The sequence below is a fragment of the Ovis canadensis genome, chromosome 23, assembly GCF_042477335.2.
Source record: "Ovis canadensis isolate MfBH-ARS-UI-01 breed Bighorn chromosome 23, ARS-UI_OviCan_v2, whole genome shotgun sequence".
NCBI classification, from domain to species: Eukaryota; Metazoa; Chordata; class Mammalia; order Artiodactyla; family Bovidae; genus Ovis; species Ovis canadensis.
The window spans coordinates 56912848-56939291 of NC_091267.1; the positions used below are offsets into that span (position 1 = coordinate 56912848).

Below are 26444 nucleotides of genomic sequence, written 5' to 3' on the forward strand. Positions count from 1 at the left end.
TTCTCAGTTATCATACCGGCAACTCACGGATTTGGGGGTTTGCCCTTGACGTACCGGGCTACAGTCCACACTGTCACATTTATGTGTCCTCTTAAAGTACCAATAAAATCTTACCATTTTTAGTGGGAGGGGAAAGGCAAGTGAAGGCGTTTCCAGTAAGGCCAAACCATTTCTGCAGATCCTGGGGGAACGGGGACTGCCGGGGCCACGCACCCCCCCACCCCTCACCACACACGCTGGACACACGCTCCTTACGCACCGCTAATCTCTGCGCTCACTCCCGGGGCCCTGCCCGACTCCCGGGGCCCAACGCGATGAGACTGACTCAGGGCCGAGGCTTGCAAATGATAGTCTTAACCTTCACATTCCCCTAATCTCCACACTTCGACGGAGAGCTCCTTAAGTCCCCTTAGGGCACCGACGGGCTTTCCTTGTGGCTAAGCGGGTAAAGAATCCGCCCGCAATGCGGGGAGTCCTGGCTTCGATCCCTGGATTGGGAAGACCCCCTGAAAGAGAGAAAGGCTACACACTCCAGTATTCTGGCCTGGAGAATTCCATGGACTGTATAGTGGATGGGGTCGCAAAGAGTCGGACACGACTGAGCGACTTTTACTTCATTTCACTTCAGGGCACAGACTGCGCCGCAGCCAGGCGACAGAGTAACTACCGCGGCCCCCGCCACGCGGTGTTTGACCCACACCCGGGCCTTGACTGGTACGGCGAACCGGGGGCGGAGCCTTGCGGGGTGTGACGGGCAGGGGGCGGGGTCCCGCGGGGTATGACGGGCCAGGGGGCGGGGCCCCGCGGGGTATGACGGGCCAGGGGGCGGGGCGGGCGCAGCCCGGGGCGCGCGAGCAGCACGCGGAAAGCACCGCCGTGCGCGCCCCGGCGCCGGGTCCGGGTGGGCTGCGGTCCGCGCGCCGCCGCGCCGCCGTGTAGGAGGCGGGAGGGGTCCGGCGCAGCCATGTTCGTGGCGCGCAGTATCGCGGCGGACCACAAGGATCTCATCCATGATGTGTCTTTTGACTTCCACGGGCGGCGGATGGCCACCTGCTCCAGCGACCAAAGCGTCAAGGTGCGGGCCGAGCCTGGAAGCGGGCGGGACCTTGCGCGGCCCGCTGTCCGAGCGAGGGGCGCGTGGAGAGGGGAGTGCTCCCGAGTTGAGGCGCCTTGCCGGGCACGAGGCCCGGCGGCTTGGCCCGCGGGCGCCCTCCTCCCGGGTATTGTGGGGTCACTGCCGCCCGGGCCGCCTCTCCGCGGTTGTCTGCGTGCGTGCGTGCGTCACGGCGGCGGGCGCGCTCCCGCTGCGGGGGAAGCAGGGCGCTCCGATCGGCCAGGCTTGCCCTGGGCTCCAGGCTGGGGCCGGAGCACCTCGCGGGAGGGGGATGTCTCGCTTGGCGGTGGTCGGCGGGACCTAGGCCCGCTCCGCGGGCGCCCGTCGGATTGGGCTCCCTCCGTCCATGTATTCACAGCTGGGCCGCGGCTGCGCGGCCCTCGCTGACGGATCTGTGACGAGGCCCGGGTTTTCTCTCCGCCCGCCGCGGCCGCGTGACAGTCGCGATAATTGGCGTCCGTTAACCGAGTAGGTTTCCTTATCCGCTTAAAGCTGTCTTCTAGAGGATTGTCCCGTGTGCGGAGTATTTGTCGGGGTGTTGCAGTGAAAAAGCTTCGTTAATCCCGCTTTTTATGTTTTTTGGAAGTTTTCCTTAGGCTCATTCCAGTAAAGAAATTAATGAGTATTTTAAAAGCTCTTGAGAGTACTTGGTAGATTGTCTTTTTGAAGGTTGTACTGTTTTACAGCTGCCGGTGAAGAGTATCGGTGTGATAGTTGTCCGTGTCGGACATTATCATTGCATTTTTTTCTTTAGTGTTTTCGTTATTGCAGTGAACTACAGGTAACAAAATTTACCACCTTAACCGTTTTTATTAAGTATGTTTGTATCTTTGCATCGGTCACTGCCATCCTCAGTTTGCACTGTCCGCATTAAGCATGACTCACCGATCCCTGAAGCGTCCACCCCGGTCCCCGCCCTTGTACTTTCTGTCTCTGAATTTGGCTACTCCAGCGGCCTCATACAAGTGGGATCATACAGGATTTGTCTTTTTTGTGACTGGCTGATTTCACTTAGCTTAATGTTTTGAAGTTCATACGTGTTGTAGCATTTGTCATAATTTCCTTCCCGAGAAAAGGAAGCGTTTAAATAATCTAAAAACTTTTAAAGAGGCTGAGTATATGTATCTGCATATACCACATTTTACATATCACTCATCTGTTGGTGGAGTTTGGTTCCTTCTACATTTTAGTTGTGAACAGTGCTGCTGTGAATGTGGGTGAACAAGTATAGCTTTGAGACCTGCTTTCAACTCTTTTGGGTGCAGACCCAGAAGTGGAATTGCTGAATCACATGGCAATTCTATTTTTATTTGAAAAAATTTTAATAATTTTTATATATGTGTTGCTGTTCTTGGGCTTTCTCTAGTTGAGGAGAGCGAGGGCTACTCATCGTTGTGGTGCTCCAGGCTTCTCATTAGCGGCGCTTCTTGTGGAGGATGGGCTCTCGGTCACGCAGGCTTCAGTAGTTGCGGGTCATCTGCTCAAGAAAATGGACTTGCGTTGGCAGGCAAATTCTATCCACCGGGGAAGTCCTGTTTGAAGTTTTATGAGGAGCCACAATACTGTTTTATCATTACATTTTAAAAAATTGATTTATTTGGGGGACATATTACATTTAAAAAACCTGGTTAAAATCTCACGTTATTGTAATGTCTATTTTTTGTTGGTATGAAGGTTCAGTGTTTTGTCTTTGACTGTTATATATACAGTTGAGTCTCGTTATTTGCAAGTTTTGTATTTGTGAATTTGCTTATTCTATAAAGTTTATTTGTAACCCCCAAAGCAACGCTCATGGTTATTTGTTGACATGACCAGGTGGCAGAAAAATTGGAGTTGTTCAGGTTGTGTTCCCAGCTGAGGTTGGACATGTGACACTCTGCCTTTCATTCAGGCTTTCATAGTGTAAACAAGCGTCCTTCTGAGTGTGTGTTTGGTGCCACATTTTTCACATTTTCATTCTTTTGGTGAATTTCACTGGCTGAAGTGGTCCTCAAGTGTAGTGCTGCATAATGTCCCACAGCAAAAAGGCTATGAGTGCCTTCCCGAAAAAGTATGTGTTAGGGGAGCTTCATTCAGACCTGAGTTACAGTGTTGGTGTGATTTCAGTTCAGTCACTCAGTTGCATCCGACTCTTTGTGACCCCATGGACTGCAGCACGCCAGGCTTCCCTGTCCTTCACCAACTCCTGGGGCTTGCTCAAACTCATGTCCATTGAGTCGGTGATGCCATCCAACCATTTCATCCCCTGTCCTTCCCTTCTCCTGCCTTCAGTCTTTTCCCAGCATCAGGGTCTTTTCCAGTGTTCAGTGTTAGTGAATCGATAATGTATACAAAATAAGGTGTTTGCAAACATGCACAGGTAAAACAAGGTTATTGATAGGTTGGTTGATAAATACATTGTGACCAGAGGCTCCTGTGAATTGTACCTGTTTCCTCTGCGGGAGAGTGGTCAGTATTGGCCCAGTGACTTTCTAGGGCAGCAGCACCATAAGTGCCTGACTTGAGTGGCACTGTTATCATCTCCATTAACTATTGGAGCGAAGGTTCCTGGACTGACATGTCCTCAGTCCTGAGTAAATATTTGGTTGAATGAATGAATTTTAATTACTGATTTTATCTTTTGTGAATTTATGTTTCCCTCCTTTGTCCTCACTGATTCAATTAATTTTAGGAATTCTTGGTACAAAATATCTTTTTTCTTACAGGTCTGGGATAAAAGTGAAAGTGGGGAATGGCATTGCACTGCTAGCTGGAAGGTTAGTATTTATTTTTATGGTGATTTTTAAAAATTGAAACATTTTACTATTGGGTAGCATTAGTGACTTTGTTCAGTTTTGAGAATTATAAAATTTATACCTTTTACTTTTTTTCACTATTAAAGTAGCAAATGTGCTTCAGAAAATTTGAAAGTAGCATTTTTAACCTAATTGTTTTTAGCATCTCAGTATGTCTTTCTTATTTCTTTCCTTTACATATTTTTTAATAGTTGTGATGTTTTGTACATAGCTTTATTTTTTGCTTTAAAAAATAGCTTTACCCCAGGTAGAGTTTTACGTATCTTGAGAATCGTCAATTTTAAATGTACAGTTCAATGAGTGTTAGTAAGTTTACACAGTTGGCAGCTCTACCACAATCTAGTTTTAGAACACTTACTATCAACAATGAAATTTCCCTTGTGGCAGCTTGGGAGTTAATTTTTCCCTTCTTATGCCCCAGGTAACCACTGAACTGTTTTCTGTTTATAAAGTTTTACTTTCTCTAGTGTTCTTGCCTGGAAAATCCCAGGGACGGGGGAGCCTGGTGGGCTGCCGTCTATGGGGTTGCACAGAGTTGGACACGACTGAAGTGACTTAGCAGCAGCAGACATTTCATATAAATGGAATTCTACAGTATGTAGTTACTTGTTTGTACTTGCTTTCCTTAGCTTGTTTTTGAGGTTCATCCATGTTGTGGTATGTATCAGTGGTTTGATCCTTTGTAAAGCTGAGTAGTAGTCAGTCCATTGTATAGATAAAGCCACATTTTACTTACTCATTGACTATTTGATGGACATTTGTTTGTTTTTAGTTTTTGACAATTATGAATGCTATTATGAACATGCCATACAAGTCTTTGTGTGGACATTTTTGATTCTTTTAGATGTCTAGGAGTAGAATTGCTGGACTGTGTAAGGTAAGGGAATTAGAGAAAGCGAGGTTCAGAAAAAGAACGAGACTGGCACTTTACAGGAACAGATCACCTTTAATGAGGCAAGAAGGGGCAGCAGTCAGATTAGTGAGCTGCTGCACTTACTCAAGAAAAGAGTAAGTATGTATAGGCGTGTATGTGGAAAGTTACTGTTTTATTGGGGCCTGCTGTTCTCCAAGGTTGTTCAGAGTAGTTACCTCTTAAAGGGCTTGGGCAAGGAATTTTGGAGATCGGCCAGAGGCTGGACCAGCTGGGAGCTGGGCGTAATCAACCTTAATGTCCATTTTTTTCTTGGGGTGAGAGAGTTCTTTGTTTTGCATAGAATGGTGGGGAGGATCTGGAGGGGAGTTTTTAACTCCAGGCTATTTTGAGCCAGGTAACTTTCTTTCAGACTGTGTATAGTTTTAACTTTTTTGAAAACTGCCAGACCATTTTCCAAAGTGCCTAAACCATTGTATGTTCCCAACAGCAATGTATGAGGGTTCCAGTCTGTCGTTTGATCATATTAGTAGCCATCTTCAGTTCAGTTCAGTTCAGTCGCTCAGTCGTGTCCGACTCTTTGCGACCCCATGAATCGCAGCACGCCAGGCCTCCCTGTCCATCACCATCTCCCGGAGTTCACTCAGACTCACGTCCATCGAGTCCGTGATGCCATCCAGCCATCTCATCCTGTCGTCCCCTTCTCCTCCTGCCCTCCCCTTCTCCTCCTGCCCCCAGTCCCTCCCAGCATCAGAGTCTTTTCCAATGAGTCAGCTCTTCGCATGAGGTGGCCAAAGTGCTGGAGCTTCAGTTTTAGCATCATTCCTTCCAAAGAAATCCCAGGGTTGACCTCCTTCAGAATGGACTGGTTGGATCTCCTTGCAGTCCAAGGGACTCTCAAGAGTCTTCTCCAACACCACAGTTCAAAAGCATCAATTCTTCGGCGCTCAGCCTTCTTCACAGTCCAACTCTCACATCCATACATGACCACAGGAAAAACCACAGCCTTGACTACACAGACCTTAGTTGGCAAAGTAATGTCTCTGCTTTTGAATATGCTATCTAGGTTGGTCATAACTTTTCTTCCAAGGAGTAAGCATCTTTTAATTTCATGGCTGCAGTCACCATCTGCAGTGATTTTAGTGGGTGTAAAGTGTGTCTCATTGGATCTCGGTTTGTATGCCTTTAATAACTAGCCCAGTGTTGATAGCATTTTCATGTGCGTGCTTGTCACTTACTTACCATCTGTGATGAAGTGTTTATTGAAATCTTTTGTCCTCCACTCCCATTTTTTAAATTGCGGTGAGAGTCAACATAAAGTTCACCATTTGAAGTAAACAAATAAATGTAAATGCATTTATTGCATTCACAATATTGTACAATTGCTTCCTGTATCTAGTTCTAAAACTTATTTTTATCACTTCAAAAGGAGGCTCGTATTTTTGCTTTATAATTAACAGGTTTCATTAGTACTTTGTTATGTTTTAAAACATAAATACAGCAACAAAACAAATATGACAACAGATATACCCTATTTTGCTTACTAATTGATATTTGTTTGCTTTTTATTGGGATGAATCCTTTGTGCAGTCCTTGTTCTTTAGTTAGATCATGCTTTACCTGGAAGCTAACATTTAGCAGAATCTCACTGTGCTAGTGCATCTTTGACTTAATATGCTATATAAATTAGAAAAGTGAAATAAAAAGATTAGACAGAACAGAGGATAAAAATAAGGGTGCAAGGACTTCCCTGGTGGTCCAGTGGTTAAGACTCTGGTTCTACTGCAGGGGGCACAGTTTCAGTCCCTGGTCAGGGAATGAAAATCCCACATGCCAGAGGCCAAAAAAAAGATGCAGAGTTTACCATTGGATGATGACATTGTTACCATGTAGAAATTATTGAATTATGAAAGTGTTCTGAGATTGAGTATACAAAAAGTATTAGATACACGGAAGCCTAAAACAGATTTTGTGAGCGTCATGGGTGGACTGGTGCTTGTGATCATACAGTATTTTCATTGGAAAGCACAGACAATTCTATTGATGTGAAATGCTTTAAGACTTTTCTGCCTTTTTTTTCTTGGTCAACATAAAGAGTTGAATAATAGTAATTTAATGTTTTTTCATATATAAAGATAGTGCTATTGAGCTTTAAATTATTCCCTCACAATTTGGAGATGTGGGCTTCCCTGTATTTGTCCTTTCATTGCCTCTTTTCCTAGCCAGACATCAGAATCATTTTAAGCATTTTGTTGCTATGGTTTCTTATACTGTCAGGCTTTTGAAGCATATAATTTTGATTAATCTTATTTATTAGGTGGATGTTCCCTATTGAAGCAATTTGCAAGTGAGAAAAATAATGGACTGATAGAATCTCTGTTTAAAAGCTTTGTTAGGTTAAACTCTGAACCAGATCTCTGTTAGTAGCACTGGAAAAGGTCAACTTTATCCAGAAGGGTTTTTTTTAATTCATAAAATGTTAGAAGAACTTGACTCCAGAAGAGCTGTAATCCTAAAGATGAAGCATCTTCTAAAAGTTAAAAGTTCTAGAATTTAGCTTGTTTTATTTTGGCCACGCTGCATGGCATGCAGGGTCTTAGTTTCCAACCAGAGATTGAACCCGTGCCCCTCTGGTAGAAGTGTGGCGTTCTAACCACTGGACCACCACCAGAAAATTCCCTAGAAGTTAAATTTTTAAATGTTAAATTGAGTAGCTTTTTCTGTTTGTTGGGCTAAAAATATCTGTATTCTATTTCTTCAAGTGACATGTGTGAAAAATGAGTAAACTCTTTTTCCGTTTTTTTCTTTTTTTGATTCCTCAGACACATAGTGGATCTGTGTGGCGTGTGACATGGGCCCATCCTGAGTTTGGACAGGTTTTGGCTTCCTGTTCTTTTGACCGAACAGCTGCTGTCTGGGAAGAAATCGTAGGAGAATCAAATGATAAACTGCGCGGACAGAGCCACTGGGTGAGACATTTGTTAGCAATGAGTGGGCCGGTGGAAGCCAGAGCACCCGAAGAGCAGTGATCTTTCTAAGGACACTTGGGGAAGTGAGACTTTCAGTCCCACCCCTCTGACCTACAGGGAGGGGAGAGGGCTGCGGATTGACAGATCACCAGTAGCCAGTGAGTCATTCATGCCTATATAATGAGGCCTCCATCAAAACCCTAAAAGATGGGGTTTGGAGGCTCCTGGGCTGGTGGAGATCTGGGGACCTGGCGCTGGCAGGAGCATGGGGGCTCTGTGCCTGTCCCTGACCGTACCCCGTGGGTCTCTTCCATGTGACTGTTCCTGAGTTACAGCAAGCAGTGAGAAGCACAGGTAACACCCGGGTTTTGGACTAGTACGTGAAGAATGACGGTCTTGTGGGACTGAACTCTGCATTATAGAATCTGATGCTATCTACAGGTAGTTAGTGTCAAAACTGAGTTGAATTCTCCTTGGACACCCTTCTGGTGTCAGAATTGTCTGTGGGTGTGAGGATTAGCCCCCAGCCCCGCTCTCCAGAATTGAAATTGTTACCAGAACCCTTTTACTTCTTTAGGGAAATGTCTAATCAAGTCCTTTGTCCATTTTTTGTTGTTGAGTTGTAGGTGGGAATTCTTTATGTACTTTATTTCCTTAACGGATATGTGATTTCCAAATCTTCTTTCTGATTCTGTTAAGTTGTCTGTCCAGTCTCTTGATAGAGTGTTTAAGGGTTGTGTGCAAGGATTTCATGAAGAATAGTTTAGTTTTTCTTTTGTTGCCTTGTGTTTCTTGTATCATAAGTCATTGCCAAATCCATTGTCAGGGAGACTCTGGCCAGAATTTTCTTTTAAGAGTTTTATAGTTCAGTGCTTATGTTTAGGCCTTTGACTCATAGAGTTAATGTTTGTATGTGACATAAGGCAGGTATCTGTCGTAATTCTTTTGCACTTCGGTGTCCAGTTCTCTGAGCACCTTTCATTGAGAATATTGTCTTTTCCCTATAGAATGGTCATTGGCATCCTTGTTGAAAATCAAGTGACTGTATTTGGAGAGTGGTGGCAATATGAAGGATTTTTTTGTTCAAACGTAAAGATTTGTATTTAGTGTTTCAGCATTTGTGTTATATTAATTATTTATATTATAATCCTGTAATTGCTACCACTCCTAAACCCAACTTATAGGAGTTGGGTCCCAAAACTATAGACAGTAAGTTGTTGATTTCTAAATTTTGTTGACAGTTTCAGTCAAAAGTCAGCTCATGTAGAAGTCGGGTAGTAGCTGGTTGGTATCTGCCATGCCAATTTCCAGAACACCAGCTTCCTACCATTCTCTTGGTCTCTGCTGCATGCCTCTTGGTCCGAGCAGGGTTAACCAGCACTTAGACTTGACAGGAGAAGTTGTACTCCCTCCTTTTTACTGTCTAAGGATCTTAAGGCTGTTTGCAGCCTGCTTAGCATGACAAAACTGCCCGTATGAAAATTCTAGCATTTTCTGCTTTTCTCCTATCTGCCTAAGCGCTTCCCAGGTGGCGCTAGTAGTAAAGAACCCACCTGCCAATGCAGGAGACGTAAGAGACTTGGGTTCAATCCAAATTTGGGAAGATCCCTTGGAAGAGGACATGGCAAACCCACTCCAGTATTCTTGCCTAGAGAATCCCATGGACAGAGGAGCCTGGAGGGCTACAATTCATAAGATCGCAAAGAGATACAACTGATTTAGCACACACACGCTGCTTAAGAAGAAAGAATTTATCTAATTTAATAAAGTTAGGCTTCACAAGGTCATCTTTCTTCTGCATTAAAGGAATAGCTGATTATAGGTCACTGATTGTGAGCTTGTGTACATGGTGTTTTGCCAGGTCCTTTGGAGGAAATAGAGGCTGCCCCAGTTTTTGAGTGTCTCTTCAAGGTGGTACAGTTTTCTGAGGAAGTGGCAACGGATCTCTGTGATTCAGAGCCTGTACTCTTTCACCCTGACATCCTTTCTTTTTGTGTGTCGTTTACATTGTTTTTTTTCTTTCAGGTCAAGAGGACAACGCTGGTGGACAGCAGAACGTCCGTTACCGATGTGAAATTTGCTCCTAAGCATATGGGTCTCATGTTAGCAACATGTTCAGCAGATGGGATAGTTAGAATCTATGAGGCTCCAGACGTCATGAATCTCAGCCAGTGGTCTCTGCAGCATGAGATCTCATGCAAACTCAGCTGTAGTTGTATTTCTTGGAACCCTTCAAGGTAGGTGATACAAGCCTAGTAATCATTACACTTAGCATCAGATGCTTTATTTTTTTGAATATGCTTTTCTTAAGTGGTCTTGTTTATCTTTTTAAAAATATATATTATGTAGAATAATAATTCTCTTTTCTCCACCCTGTCACGTCTCTTATCCCTCTGTTTCTACTCCATATAAGAAGCTAGCCACTGTAAACATTCTGGTGCACTTTCTGAACTTTTCCCATGCATATACAAGTAAATATTTTCTGCCTTTATAAACACACACATATATATACACAAGCACACCCAGGTATATGCTATCATGTTCAAGTGGACCCAAAACACACAGACGTGTATGGACCTGACATTTTCCTTTTTTTTGGAGTTTGCGTCGTACACTTACAAATACATTGTGGGCTTTTAAAATAAATTTCTAGTTTAAAATTTTTTTTGATTGTGTCGGATCTTGGTTGCAGCACGAGAGATCTTTTTGTTGCAGTGCAGGGGCTTCTCTCTAGTTGTGACATGTGGGCTCCAGAGGACAGGGGCTCTGTAGTTGAGGTGTGTGGGCTCAGTACTTGTGGTGCCCAGGCTTAGCTGCCACGTGGCATGTGAGATCTTTGTTTCCTGACTGGGGATCAAACCCATGTCACCTGCTTTTGACGGCAGATTCTTAACCACGTGACCAGCAAGGAGGTCCCCTCATCGTGGGTGTTTTCCTGTGTCTTAGTGCATCTAGTCCTGTCTTACTTCTTTCCTTGATGCACAGAGTGTGATTCTAAAACTATCACTATTTTATATTTTAAGTGGTTTCCTTATGCCTCTGGTTCTTGCCATGTTATCTTTAAACAGAATTTATACTTACTCTGTGAAAGATGACTTTAGTACATTAAGAAAGCTTTCTACTTGTGAAGATGTGACAATATATTTTATTTGTTGTTCTTCAGTTGTATGTAATTGTCATAATTCAAATACTTCTCCACTTAGTGATTTATCAATTTTCAGACTGTATGTTGACTCACCTCTCTTTTAAAAAAAGTGGAAATTAGCTCTTTTTTGCTTCTATCACACAGTTATGCTCTCATTTTCTAATGTTTTGTTACACTGCTTGTATAGTGACAAGATTTATAGTATTTGTCTTTATGTTTTGTAAACCTTTAGTACACGTAAAAGTACTTTTATCTTTTGATTATAAGTTGATTCAGATTCTAAGTAGCAACTGAATTTGTAAGACTAGATAGTATTCATTCTAGACACAAATTAATCTGTTTTTGTAGCTGTAGTTCACAGAATAATGTGACATTGACTTTGACAGGTGCTCTTTTCTCGTTATTGATTCCTTTACTTCGGGTTATATTTAGGTGTCACAGTTTTCATATCATGAGTTGTCTCTGGATTTTTTGTTTTCCTTTGGTCACGCAGCTCTTAAAGTAACCTTTTTTTTTCCTCCATGGGGTTGATGGCAAACTATAAATTCTAGAACACCTGAAAATGTCTTAGTTTTACTCCATGCTTAATTATAGTTTGGCTAGCTCTAGAACTTTGGCTAAGTTCAAAATGTAGGAATTTCAGAGATTTTTAAATTTTAGATTTTTAAAAGATTCTTGAATCTTCTAAATTTTAGTTGGTGGGAAGTGTGCGGTCAGTCTGATACTGGATCTTTTGTAGGGAGCCTATTCTTTCTGGAAAGTTTTAGGGTTTTATCTTACTACTACTTTGAAATTCAAGTATATTCTGTGAGCTTGTGGTTTGTCCATCTTGACAGTATAATGACTTTTGATTGAAGAAAGTTCTGAATTTTAATATGGCCACATTTAAGTCTTATATGTTGTTGTGCCTTTTTTTTTTTTTTTTGAGAAATTCTTCCCCACCTTGATGTTATCAAGTGTATTCTGAAAGGTTTCTGGTTTTACCTTCCCTTCTAGCTCAGCTGGTAAAGAATCTGCCTGGGTTCGAGCCCTAGGTTGGAAATATCCCCTGGAGAAGGGAAAGGCTACCCACTCCAAGTTCTGGCTTGGAGAATTCCATGAACTGTATAGTCCATGGGGGTCAGAAAGAGTCGGACACAACTGAGCCACTTTTACTGTCATTCTTAGGTCATTAAACCTCCTGGAACTGCTTTGTATCATTTAAGATAGTGGAATTTTAAAATTTAACTGGGATGTTTCCAGGTATTTTTTCTTTATTAGAAAAGATTTCAAATATAGCAATAATACAATAGACCCTCATATATCCATCACCTTGCTACAGTAATACAGAGCCACTCTTGTTTTTGTTTGTGAGTGCCCCATGACTTATTACAATTGGTTGGTTGGTTGATTGATTTGCTATTTATCTGTTTATTGATTAGAGGTTGTAGCTTCTAGAATTTCCTCTTTAGTGGTAGTGGTTGAGCTCTTTTCCCCTTAGCTTTGTTGCTGTCTTATGTCCTTCTGCTTCCTGAAATTCCTCCAGATTTCTTGATTTCTGATGGAATATTCTGATTTCTGCACTCTTACAGTGTATTCTTTCATCTTTTCATGGAGGTATAGAAAGGAGTTGCAGGTGATCAGTCTCCCGTATTCAGAGAGTTGGATGGTTTTGCTCACTGTTTAATTATTTGGAAGATGGTTTAAGTGTGATCTTTTTTTTCCTAAATATACAAATGAGGTAATCCTCAATTCAGGTTATTATCTGGATGTTTTATAATTTATTTTTTAGAGTATTTAACAAACAATTTATATTTTCAGTGATTTTAGAATATATTATAAATGTACTTGTCCTTCCTCAGATATTTAACATCGTGAAAGAATAATCTGTGGAACACTGAAAGAAGAAATCTTGTGAGATATAGAAACTACTGTAATTTACACTCCTTCGAATAGCCAGGAATTATAGTATATAACTTGTAATTTTATTTTGTCACTATAGCACTTTACAGTTTACTTGGTCTTTTTCTTATATTAGGTGACTTGATCTCGTTATCAGAAGCTTTAGTAATAAAGACCTAAATTTTTACTTTTTTAAAAATTACATTATGTTTTCAGCTCTATGAGATTGGCAGATCTCATAAAGACTAAAGATCTCATAAAGACTAAACAGTCTTTAAACATCAAGACTAAAGATATCATAAAGACTAAACAGTCTTTAAACATCAAGGTTAAACAGTACCTGTATGTCACTTTCATAGAGGTATTACTTAATCTGAATGTGGGAGGCAAGGGAAATCAATATCTAAATAATTAGACATAGAAATGGAAAAAAAATTAACCTTGAGTTCACCTCAGAGTTCATTCTTTTATTGCTTATCTTTTGCCTTTTAAAAAATGTAATTGGCTACAAATGAATGTGGAGACTTAAAGAATGATAGGCATGCCTTCCTAAGGATGGTCTTTTTTACTTTCCTCCTCCATTGGGATGGGATTCTTTTTGTGCAAAGCATGTAAACAAATTTTTTTGCCATGGATTTGGTCACCATAAAGTTACTTTTCATGTAATAGTTAATGACCAGATTTTTTAGGAAAAAAATTCTAAGATTTCTTAGGTGTTTTTTGTTTTTTTTTTTAATCAGTTGAATGCTTGAAGCCTTTTCTTTGGCGAAAAGGACTACTTTCTATCTCAGCCATAAGAAAATGCGGTAGAAATATGGTGAAAGGCTGGTATTCCTGGTCCCCAGATGAGACCTCTCGGGTACCCTTCCTGGGAGTGCGGCACTGGGCATAGCAGGGGTTTAGTCCACAGCTGACTGGTGGGTTGCACAGCTGCTAGATGAGTTTTTAATTGTCTGAACTAAATGTGTGTTGATGTTATAATTGAGAAAACCCATTTTTCTCTTCCTTTCCAGCTCTCGTGCTCATGCTCCCATGATTGCTGTAGGAAGTGATGACAGTAGTCCAAATGCAATGGCCAAGGTTCAGATTTTCGAATATAATGAAAACACCAGGTCAGTACTGCTTTGGTTTAGTTACTGTTCTGAATTGCAGTTAATTTTTTAAAATGTTATTTCTTTATTCATTAATTCAGTTATGCATTATTTGTCATATTTACTGATTTCCTATGATATGCTAAGTTCTCTGTTCTGGTAATAACTAAATTGAGTGATGTAGCTGCTGTTGCTGCTGCTAAGTCACTTCAGTTATGTCCGAATCTGTGCTACCCCATAGGTGGCAGCCCACCAGGGTCCTCTCTCCCTGGGATTCTCCAGGCAAGAATACTGGAGTGGGTTGCCATTTCTTTCTCCAGTGCAGGAAAGTGAAAAGTGAAAGTGAAGTCACTCAGTCGTGTCCTACTCTTAGCGACCCCATGGACTGTAGCCTACCAGGCTCCTCCGCCCATGGGATTTTCCAGGCCAGAATACTGGAGTGGGGTGCCATTTCCTTCTCCAGAGTGATGTAGAGGAAAAGGTAAAATTGGTCTCCCACTATGTACCATCATGCAGGGAAAACAAAAAAATGCAAAATGGTGATGAATTTTATAAACTGGAAGATTCATTCAAGAGAAGACTGTAGAATGAGTAGAAGTTGGCCAGACAGAGAGAGTGCAACTTTCCAGGTGGAGAGTGAGCCAGTGTAATCTCACTGTGGTTGGAACATAATGAGTCAAAGGGAGACCATGTGGTGGGAAACCCGCAGGGCTTATGTCTTCAAGACCTCCTGCTTAGCGTCCTGTCTTTATTTTAAGGGTATTCTGAAGCTGTTAAAAGACTTCCGAATTGGAGGGTAACAGGATCAGATGGTCTTTTAACTCTTCCTGAGATGTGGAAATAGACTTTGGTATAGCTTCCCTTTTTTTAGAGATTTTTTTTTTTTCCTTAATTTTATTTATCTATTTATTGTTTTTGGTTGTGCTGGGTCTTTGTTGCTGCTCAAGCTTTTCTCTAGTTGCAACAAGTGGGGGCTACTGTCTAGTTGCAGTAGGTGGACTTCTCATTGCAGTAGCTTTCCTCTTTTTGCAAAGTCCTGAGCTATAGGGTAAGCAGGCTTCAGTAGTTGTGGCTCTCAGGCTCTGGAGCACAGGCTCAGTAGTTGTAACGCATGGGCCTCAGTTGTTCCGTGGCATGGGAGACGTCCTGGATCAGAGGTTGAACCCCTGTATCCTGCATTGGCATGTGGATTCTTTAAGACTTAGCCACTAGGGTAGCTCTGGTATAGCTTCCTTTATCGTCACTTAAAAAAATTCAGTTCTTGCTGTTATTAGCACAACTTTTTTCTTTGCACTCAAATCTTGGGAAATTCAGGTACCCTTTTTCTTAAAAAAGATATTAATAGCTAACAAAGCAAGATCTCATTCTAACTTTTTGTTAACTCTGTTTGAAGTTAAACTTAAGAAAATTGAAGGAAGAAACCTGGGAGGTTATATTACTTGCCTAGGGCTGCCAAAACAAATTACTACAAACTGGTGGCTTAAATCAGAAGTTCATTCTCATACTTCTGGAGGCTGGAAATCTGAGATCAAGGTATTGTCAAGGCTTGCTGCCTTCATACACCCTCCTTGTCTCTTTCAGCTTTTGGAGGCTCCAGGAGTTCCTTGGTTGAGCAGCATAACTACAGTCTCTGCCTGGTCTTCACATGGCTTCTCCTTTAATGTCTGTTCTCTGTCACCCTGAGATCCTTAATTATATCTGCAAAAGCCCCTTTCCTTAGGTCACAGTCTCAGTTCCTAGAGGTTGGTGCTGGGACGTACTACACACAGCAGAGGTGAATACTACTACATATGAGCAAGATGGAATAATGGATATACCTAAACATATGGCTTTGTAAAATTTTCATTTATGATAATTTTAAGGTAAATTGTGTTTTCATTAGGAAATATGCAAAAGCTGAAACTCTCCTGACTGTCACAGACCCTGTTCATGATATCGCCTTTGCTCCAAACTTGGGACGATCTTTCCACATTCTTGCCATAGCAACCAAAGATGTGAGAATTTTTACATTAAAGCCTGTGAGGTGAGTTTTTGAAACAACTAATTTGAAAATTCTCTTACCTTTTGCTTATTTTCATTTGTGGAGGAAAGTATAGAGGCAAGAATGATCTGAATAATAGATTCTTATGAACATTTTATCTATAAATATATGACTTTAGGGAATGGGGAATTGAATAAAGAGAGAGATATGTTTTCTTAGTTGTGTTTTATTTAGGCAGATACTAAAAATGAATTAGATCCTCTGAATATAATTGGATGCTATACACGTTTGAAGGAATGAGAGGTGGCAGTCTACTTATGGAAGATTAGCGCTGAGACATTCTTGTGAATAACCTATTTAGCTTTAATTTTGGAATTCTGAACCTCAGTTCTTTTTCTTTTTTCCCCTCTTTCTCTCTTTTCTTATTCTTCCTACTACTTTTCTTTTTTTATTCCTCAGCATTTTGTGGGGAATAAAATCCTCTTTAGTTGCTGAGTGTCTTTTATGCAGTAGGATCATGCCAGGTACTGGGGAATCAAATGAAAATGACTTGGCCCAGCTGTCAGTAAGATGTTACAGAGGTCGGGGGTGGATATGGATATGACCTTCTGGTGGCATGTATGTGAGACCATTGTTATTATTTAGAACAATGAGAGTGTATGAGTGTATGTGTGTGTCCATACTCAGAATTCCTTAGGAATTTTTTTTTTTTATTAACAGGAAAGAACTTACTTCCTCTGGTGGGCCAACAAAATTTGAAATCCATATCGTGGCTCAGTTTGATAATCATAATTCTCAGGTCTGGCGAGTGAGTTGGAATATAACAGGAACAGTGCTGGCATCTTCAGGAGATGATGGCTGTGTGAGGTTGTGGAAAGGTAATAGTTCAGTGGAAGAATTGTTGCTGTATGTTGCTACTTTAGAATTTTCCCTTAGAAATGTAAACTCGGAGATACGTCTGTGGTTACTTTTAAATTAATGTCTCATATTGTTTTGAATCTCTATCATTTTACCTAGTTCATAGCAGTGATTGACTAATTGAATTACATTTCCGTGTGGAATAAAGTAGAACTAATTGTGACAGAATATACACTACCTCCAGAGATACCATTTGCTATGGGTGTAACTTGTATGAGTTCTCTACAGACTCAGGATACAGTCACCTCTTGATTGAACAATTGCTTTAGCCAATTAGCCCTTAGAAGAAATTTAGGGTCTTCCTCACTTCTCTACAGCTCCCAAAAGTTAGAGAATCTTGAGGCCACTGATTCTAAAAGTTTCACAAATGCCAAGCAGAGAGAAGGCGCTGTGGACATTCGACACTGTGGGTGTTGTGGTCTGCTCTTCTCCATGGATGTTTATCCACTGGGCAGGGGTGCCATGGTCTGTGCACCACTCTAGTTGGCAGCATCCCTTTCTGAGGATGTGATCACAGCCCAGTTCATTTCCCCTGAGAAGTGGCCGTTCCTAAAATGCAGTTTGACTGAGTCTCCTGGGGTCAGCTTTGGGAGTTTGACTGAGTCTCCTGGGGTCAGCTTTTGGCTGTGATAGTACCAGCCAGGCCTCAGGGTCTCTGCTGCCCTGTCTACCTCTGGACTTTAGTCAGGACAGCCCCACTCCACCCAGCAGGCTCCCTACTTGGATTTCCTGGGCTCGGTGTCTTTAGTGACCAGCTTTGCATCCAAACCATTAGGCCAAGCTGGATAAGCCACTCAGACCCCAGAGGTTCTGTTACCTACATCCACGGGGACATTAGATACCCACGTGACTTACACCTGCTTAACTGAGAATGTGACTCTGTTACCCACACATCATACCTGAAATTCATTGTAATGAAGACAGAATTTATTTTGGTATTAATGTGATAATGTGATAGCTTACATCTGTCAATATGTATCTTGTAAGGAAAGGAGTGGTGAAAGTTTTGTTTTTTAAATTAGTAATTCTTTAAAAAACTTCAAAAAATAATTGTTAAAATCGAGATATATGTGTTTCATATCTCTGCCATTAATCTTAAGAGATACATAGCCCGTAGGTCTCTCTTATTTCTTTAATTGTAGATTTGTGCACTGGAACATAGTTGTTAGTAATGTTGATGTGTTGACCACTTTCCTTCCAGCTAACTATATGGACAACTGGAAGTGTACTGGCATTCTGAAAGGTAATGGGAGCCCTGTCAATGGGAGTTCTCAGCAGGGAAACTCAAATCCGTCCATAGGTTCAAATATCCCAAGTCTTCAGAATTCACTAAATGGATCTTCTGCTGGCAGGTAGGCTGTTTTGTGAGAAAACTAGCAATTAGGTTTTAAATCATTCAGGTAGCCATACTAAAGGTGTGTTATTTTGTGGGTTTTTAGATTGAATCAAGAAATTCGCACATAATTGTGACACTAGAAGAGAAAGCACTTTAGTATCTCTGTATTTGGTTTATTACTTGGTCATAATATTTACAGGTAGGTTATGATATTGTGATACTTAGTGGTCTACCAGAGACGTGTATAACTGGGAAGTAGTGAGATGAAGAGGAAGTGTGAGACAGCGCTGGGGCTTGTAATCGAGAGGAGTCAGTGTCATTAGTGATGGGAGGGTAGCCTTTGAGTCAGGTTAAACTAAAATTGTATATAAAACACATGAACTAAGGCTTTGTAGAAGAGTGAATTAAGTGTTTTTGTGTGTGTTTGTGTTTAAAACTTTTATGGAGATTATAAGAGGAAACGGTAAATTGAATTGATTTTTAGAATTTTTAGTATATTTTAGATTCGCAAAGCATGTTTGATGTCATTAGAGTCATCCTTTGTTTTCATATTCCAATTTCAAATATGAATTTGTAAGGTAAAATTATTTTAACATGCCTTTGTGAATAATTTGGAATACTATTAAGGAAAATTTAAAGCACAGCCTTAACAAACTATACTGTAATGGTTCTTTTGTCAATTTAAGAGAATTGTATTTTAAATTTACTATTTTTATATTGTTATATTTTTATACAGAAGTCCTGCTTTTTGATTTTTAAGTATTTGTATAAAAACAGCTTCAGGTACCATAGGAGATATAAGAATATAAAGATTATTTCATGAAGCAGAGGATAACTAGTGTTAATTCTTAAAAAAAAAAAAAAAATCTAGTGTTTGGTTGCTGCCTGTACTGCATATTTTCTTTTGTAAAGAGCTTTGAAGTTTTGATCTGTGTTCTTATTGTGCCAATAACCATGTGTGTTAGATCTGTGATGCATTTTCCCTTCTCCATTTGTATTATGTCCTTTAACAGAAAGCACAGCTGAGTACCAGCTAACTGGAGTAACTTTGCTGTTTTGCTGCTTGTTGCATGCACACAGGAATGGAAAGCGAGCTCCTTTTCCCCTTCCCCAGCGCCGTTTGACCTCTCCCAAGATACACCAGCAGCCTGCTTACTACTAAACGCAATCCAAAAGGCCTTTAAAAATACAGTGTATATCATTTTTTTTGTACTAGCCAGTTTATTGACACTTAAAATTTTTGAAATATAAATGGAGAGGCTTTTTGTTGAGACACTGTCACCAAAACAATTTTTTGAAATGTTTCTGAAACTCACGGGTTTTAAAATTAAAAGATTGTTACCATCCTCAGTAGTTGGGAGGAGGGAAAATATCACTATTCCATCTGGAGAATGTATATAGACTTCTGTCTTTTATTTTCTAAAACAGTAGGCTAAAATGAATTTTTATAATTTCAATTTGAGGATTGAATAAGTATTTTTCATAAAGATTGTTTTGAGTGCTAATTTGTTTACTTTTTGTAGAATTGGTTTATACATGATACTATTCAGTATAACTGTTATTTCTTTGAAATGTTTAAACTATTATTAGTGAAAGAGTGAGAGAAATAGTAGTGACAGTAACTTGACTGTACAGTTTGTAGCCAGACAGCATTTGGTATTGCTTCATTTATATTTTGGTAGTAAAATGAAAACATCGTTGTAAGTTTTCAGTTTATATTCACTAAAGAGGTAAATATTTCTAATACGTGCTTGTATATTTTTATGGTGTGATTTCATGGCTTAAGGTTTCCTTCAAGTCAAAATTTGGAAACATAAGAAGCAGATATATAAGCATACTATAAGAAGCAGATAAAGCTTTGCTAAAATTGTGCATGCATGTTAAACCTCCAGGTTCCATGTCCCAGGATTTTCTTAATTTTGTTGGCTGCTTCATTTAGTTCATATCCTCTGATGACAGAGCTATAAATCTTTTTTTGAGAAAATGCTAAAGTATTACGGGTAAGTTATAAAATAGTAGGCTAACAGTAGGACATATTTTTGAGCCCTTTTATTTATCAACATTTTGTACTAATCCAAGGTTTTTGCAGAAAAACATCTAAGTGTATTCAGAGACTGTTTCTTGGAAAGTATGTTGCAGTAGCTGGCCATACCATGTGAGCGTCTCCCTGAATTGGTCCCGAGAGTCATGTGTGCACTAAAACTGCTGTTGCTACAGGGGAAGTGTTGCTTAAAGAAAAGCTTATGTGATATGTAAATTTCAGGATAGCATCAGTATGTTTCTGAGAGATTAGAAAATGTTTTAAATTATAAAATTAATGTCTTCTTTTGTAACATTCATACTGAAGATTTTTTTTTTTAACATTTTAAGTTAAACAGATTCTATTTCTTTTTTCAAGTTTCTATACTTGCTTAAGCAAGCCTAATTTGAGTAAGGGTCTTGATTTTGCTGTTATGTTCTGTTAGTTTTGGCATGAATATACTAAAGCTTTTTTTTCTAGCATGTGTTTTCCCCTCTTTGGTTCTCTTTGTATTTACTACTTTTCTCTTTTTCTTCTGTTTTTTTTTTTTTTCTCTGTTGTTTTTGTTTTGTTTTGGTGTTTTGTTCCTGTCTTCATTGTTTCAGGTATTTCTTTCCCCCTCTGGATTCCCCACGGGCTGGATCGAGATGGTCCAGTTATGCCCAGCTCCTTCCTCCTCCTCCTCCTCCTCCTCTGGTAGAGCACTCTTGCGATGCTGACACTGCCAGTCTCCAGTATCCTCACCCTCGCAGACGATCTCTCTCTCGGCCTCTTAATCCCTTACCTGAGAATGAAGGGGTTTAAAAAACACTGATTTAACACTTAAAGGCCTTATTCAAGTGCTTGTAAATGCTTTCATTCCTGGCTTTTTGTTTTTCTTTCAGAAGATTTTTCTAATTTAGGGTGTGTCTTGCATGTATTACAACCAGAACATGGTGTTTGGAACCTAAATGTGTTTGTGCTTTTGCATCAAAGGAATATTTGTTTCATTGGTTGATAACCTTTGATGAAATGATGAGACGTGTACACACAACATTAACTGTGAGTTACACACAAATGGTTGACTTCAAAGTGCCTGTTCTGTACATTTTATTTGGAACCGTTATGGTGTTAAGTTTCTTATGGTTTGTCATACTGGTTAATGTGAAAGCATATCATAAAGTTCACCTTGCCTTTGAGACATACTGAGAACTGTTTTTGATTTTTCAGGCTAATGTTGCAACTGACTAGTTTGTAAAATAAATCATTCCTGTGTATAAAGCAGCAAAACATAATAAAGACTGTTTGGTCTTTTTTTTCTTTTAAAGAAAACTGCCTTTCACTACTTGGAATTACTGTTTAAAGCTTTTGTAATAATTCTCCAAGTAGATTATTTAATAAAATATATTTTTAAATATATGAACCTGTTGCCTTATAAAAATAGAATGGATTCTATTTGATGGTTTGTAAAGCTTATATCTCCTAAAATATCACATTGCTAAAAAAAATCCGAACAATCAGAAACTGAGGGATGATCATGGCATTAATTAAGAAGTTAGAAAGTTAGTATGTAGACTAACATCTAGATCCAACAGATGTCTACTTAGACTATTTGCACAGCATTTCATGTGCCTGTCAGCTAATCACACATTGATGGTAGAGCTGTTATAAATGTATAACTTAAAATCTAATTTTCTAAGACATTTTCCTATCAGTAGACACTCTCCTCTTAAACCCTAAGAGCTTTTTCACATGCAAGGATAAATAAGGTCCATTATGCTTTAAGGTGAGGTCTTCCTTCTGTTGAAGGACTTATTTTAGACTAATCAACTTATTTAGTTTCAAAGCAAGAGGTCTCACTTTAAGTCTGGATCTAACTCAGAATTAAGAATTCAAGTTAGATTTCAATCATTATAGAGGTACCTGGGGTGAAAAGTTAAAGTGTTAGTTGCTCAGTCATGTCCAACTCTTTGCAACCCATGGACTGGGCCTCCCAGGCTCCTCTATCCAAGTGATTCTCCAGGCATGAATGCTGGAGTGGGTTGCCTTTCCCTTCTCCAGGGGATCTTTCTGACCATGGGACTGAACCCAGGTTTCCTGCATTGAAGGTGGATTCTTTATCATCTGAGCCACCAGGGAAGCAGTCTGGGGTAATATAGTGAATATTGGGCATCTTCTGTATGCAAGACACTGTGCCAACACTTTGGGATATGTAAAAAAAAAGAGGTAGTCTGTACACATTCATTCTAGTGGGAGAAGGTATTTACAGAATTTACAAATAGCAATAAAGATTTAGCTTCACAGTAAAGGTTGAATGGTACAGTAGGCATTAAAGAAAGGGATTTTTATGAGTCAGCAGGATTTGGAACGGATGTAGAATTTTGACAGGTTGGAATACTTAAAGTGGAGGAGGGTGGAGTCCAGGGCGATGGCCCAGATAGAAGAGGCAAGAGGATTAAGCGTTAATCCACTGAAAGAATAAGGTCCATTTGGGGAGCTAGTGGGAGATGAATCTGCACACATACCTTGTGTTCACACTGTAGAAGGTGCTGGATCTTGGTGTTGAGGTGTTAGCACTCAGAGCAGTCGGTAAAGGGTGTTTGAGACATCCACCTTTCCTAGCTGAATCCCTGCCGTGGGGCTGCTTCAAGCTCTACCTGGAATTACAGCTTTGAAATTCACTGGGGGGGTCTACTCTTCCCTTTCAGCTGGTCAGATAACAGCTCATGTTGCCTGAGTGCTTTCCACCTGCCAGTGCTCTTCTGGATGCAAGTTCAGTGACTTGATCCTCACAGCAGTCCTCTGAGGCAAGAGTGCCCTGATGATCCCCATTTTACAGATGAGGCCACCTGCAGGCTGCACAGCTAGGAAGTGAGAGCATTGAGATTTAGGCAGTTTGGCATCAGTCTAGGCTCTTTTCCTGTACATAGTTCTTTGTTATGGTCAGGTTGCTCGGTGGCATGGGAGAGAGCTCTGGTCACTTGATCTTTATGATGGAAGGACAGTGAGTTGGGTCTGAGGGATTCAGGGTGGGTGACAGTCTGTCACATGGACACAGTCCAGCAGTTCACTGCTAGTGTGTGGTGTAGACAAAGGGTTGCTTTTTACTCTCAGGTAGCATCTTTTCAGCTCTTAGAACTAAGTCTTTGGTTTATTTTTCCAAGATTGAGAAACTCTTGAGATTTTTCTCCATTTAAACTTTGTTCATTGTGGACACAGGTAGAATTAGGGGTAGTTGAATGCCAAGGATAGAAGGTTTCAAGGAGAGGTGGCAAGAGAACTGTGGAGACATCACTGAATTTGACAGGCCAGTCCTGATTAAAGTGTGCAAGTAGTGTTCAGGGCCAAGCCAGAAAACATGGGATGAGTGACAAGGTGTGCAAAGAGGCAATTAAGTGTAGGAAAGACAGTGGTCTTTGTGTGATTAAACAGAATCAAGGAAGGGTGGGTGTTTTATTCTCTGCACACAGAGAGAGCGTTTCCAAAGGTAGAGACAAAAAAGTGAAAAGGGCATCCATAGAGGATCACTGAGCAGTACTTTAGAGGAGGTAGAAGGTCAAGTTGTAAGCGGATGTCTTTTTCCCACCAGGCTAAAATCAGTAGAGCCTGTTAAAGTCCCAAGTCTGCCGTGCCTGTCAGCATTCAACAACCGTTGAATGGATGAAGTTATGGAGTTAAATTTGTTAGAGGAACTATAAGCAATAAATTCTGGGATAAAGGAAAGTGAAAGGAGTGGTTTCTGTAAAATAGTAGGGCCTTATGCTGAGCAGGCTTTGGTGATGGGATTCGTGACCTAAGGAGAACGGAGACGGAGGAAAGTAATTAGGGACCGACCGTCTCATCTTGTCCCTCTCCACCGGGACCAACCTTACTGCCCCACACGGGCGACTCAGTGTAGCGCGCGCCCACGATAAGACTTCTAACAGGAGCGCTCTAGGTGTAAACGTGCGGCAGGTGACCACACACGTCAGTGTCTGCCCCCGTAGGGGCAATGCCAACACTTCCGACCCGAACTCGGGGTGTGTTGTCCTATCCACCCGAAGTAGGTCTCTGGGCACAGTGCCGGTGCTCTGGCTACAGGTAAGGCAGGCGCCGCGCCCCTGGGCCGGGCGCGGCTTCCCGCTTCAAATCCGGACGCTCGCCCTCGCCGAATCAGCGGGCTCGCCCCTTCGCGCCACCCAATCCAAAGCCGGCTCGGAGTCCCCGCCCCTCGTCCCGTGCCGCGAACCGACGTAAATCGGAGGGGCGCGCGGTACGGCCGGCAACCGTGAGGGGACGCGCGCACGCGCGCTGTCGGACCCACCCGCCACCCCACCACGGGCTCCTGACCGCTTCCTCAGCGGACCTTCAGCCGGCTGGGCTGCAGCGGCTGGTGTCGCGCGCTCGGTGAGGGGTAGTTGGGTCGGGGAGGGCGATTCGGGCTGCCGTAAGAGCGGGGCCTCCGGGACGAGGTTATCTTGTTCCGGGCTTGGTCCCGCCCCCCTTTCCCCACACAACGGCCCCGTTCATCGGCCGGGCCAGGCGCGGGTGACGCGCTGCTGTTCCGCGGGTGCGGCGTGTCCCAGTGGCTCTTGGTTTCGTGCGAGTCGTTTCACGGAAAAACGGGAAAGAAGACAGTGTTTGAGGTAGCTCTACTTTTGTTTTCTCCCGACGGCAGACTTTGTTCCCTGAAGCATGAGGTCCCTTTCGAGGCAGTCGCCTGGAGGACAGCTGTTTTCATGACTCTGTTTTCACTCGCTGTTACCATTCTGAGGTCACTCGACTGGAGCTTTTCCTGCTCCAAGATCAACTTTTTCTCCGGACTTCAGTTTTTAGGGCAAACTTTACGGTAAGCTTTGAAAACTGCTATGCTAAAGTGCCTACCTAATGATAGTATCTTAGAGCTTTGGGGAAGTTTGACTTTGCTTTCTTCCCCCACAGGTGATGTTTTTTCTCGTATATTTCTGGTCCACAGCTGCAGCCCATGATATTTTATGTATCTAGGCTTGAAAGCAATTAAGTATTAGTAAACTCGAGCAAGAAGTTTTGAAGTTATTGCCTTAGGGAAATATCCAGAGAAATCTCAAAGGTGGCTGGTTAGTTCAAATGTAGTGAAAGGAAAGACAACATCCTACTGATTTGGTTTAAGGTGAGGCAGGGGGCTTGGTAATGCAGTACAGATGGAAATTAGGAGATCTTCTCTTCTAGGAAAGCTTTAGGATGGCTTAGAATAAGTGTAATCCTGTTCTGGAAAAGAGAGACTGGGCATTAGATTACATCTGGAGGAATCTTTCTCTGGATGGTGTTACTCTTGGACCCGTAGCAAAGCTCTTCTACACTTAACACTGTATCATGTTGGAGTGGATTGTCAGCTTCCTGAGGACAACCACCTTATTTACTGTTGCTTTGCTTCATGCAACCAAACAAAGTTGTCTTTCACAGTTTCTGTTTGATAGTGATTGTTGCCTGAATGATCTTTGCTTAATATCTTAATTTTCTTGGATTTGTTTCCTTCTAAGCTGAGATCACTCTTAAAAGAGTTAATGTATATTTTGATGTGTTAAATATGTTTGTAAATGTGTAACTTAGCTACAAGACTAGATTTGAGGAGCCTACCTGGATGACTTGGTCAGGATTTTAAAGTGTGATGGATGGATAGGCAAGTCTTCTGCTTTTAGGAGAAATCTTTTTAGCATAAGAAGACAGACAAATACAAAAAGGCAGTCATCAGTCTAGCAGAAAGTAAAATGACTGTGACGGACTGTGGGGCTAGGTTTCACTTAATGATAAGGGATCGCCTCTTTTAGAAAGTGACATTTGAATTGAGGTGAATGTTGGGAAGGAGCTAGCTGTGCAGACATCTCGAGGAATATTCTAAGCTCCAGGGCGGGGATGTGCTTGGGTGTTACAGGAACAGGTGCAGGAGACTGGGACGTGGAAGATGAGGTGGCTCATTGACGTTTTCAGGAAGGGTATGGTACCTTGCTTATGTTTGATGGTCCCTTTGACTGCCATGCAGAGGATTAATTGTAGGGTGTTGAGACTGGTCAGGAGGGCTTTCTGTTGGGTAGAGAGGTCGTAGCAGAGTCAGAAAGATGGAGAGTGATTCTGGATTTGTTTTAGACAAGCCCTGTATTTTCCTCAAAAATAAGGTTCACAAGTGTGTTTTGATTGGCTGTGGTGTTTTCACTGCATTTAAATTGGTTCAAGTGGAGTCTAGTTTCTAGTTGATCTCAGTTCTTAGAGGCCTCTTGTCTGACAATGTGTGTTGTTGAAGGCATTTGAGTTTGAGATTCGTCTGTATAACATGTGCACTGCGTTGTGTAACTGAGGTCAGGGTCCTGGGTGTCCCTAACACGGAAGGG

General features: G+C 41.5%; 2 protein-coding genes across 3 annotated transcripts in view; both read left to right on the plus strand.

Moving 5' to 3' along the window:
- Window positions 1–797: 797 nt before the first annotated feature.
- Window positions 798–21399, plus strand: SEH1L (SEH1 like nucleoporin). Of its 2 annotated transcripts, none has more exons than XM_070289469.1 (9): window positions 798–1075; window positions 3820–3870; window positions 7603–7749; window positions 9775–9986; window positions 13789–13887; window positions 15749–15889; window positions 16568–16725; window positions 17967–18117; window positions 19115–21399. In XM_070289469.1, exons 1-9 carry the CDS (start codon window positions 965–967, stop codon window positions 19125–19127), a joined length of 1083 nt encoding a protein of 360 aa, XP_070145570.1. In that variant the 5' UTR covers window positions 798–964; the 3' UTR covers window positions 19128–21399. The 2 variants fall into 2 exon arrangements, with proteins under 2 accessions (XP_070145570.1, XP_070145569.1); XM_070289468.1 differs by having other exon boundaries at window positions 806–1075; window positions 20727–21399.
- A 2936-nt stretch (window positions 21400–24335) lies between these two features.
- The window catches only part of CEP192 (centrosomal protein 192), a 74136-nt gene continuing 72027 nt past the window's right edge, over window positions 24336–26444 (plus strand). Inside the window, exons 1-2 of the mRNA XM_070289467.1 lie at window positions 24336–24486; window positions 24758–24928. Coding sequence (XP_070145568.1) covers window positions 24819–24928 — 110 coding nt within the window. The 5' untranslated portion in view covers window positions 24336–24486; window positions 24758–24818. The remainder of the gene's footprint in view (window positions 24487–24757; window positions 24929–26444) is intronic.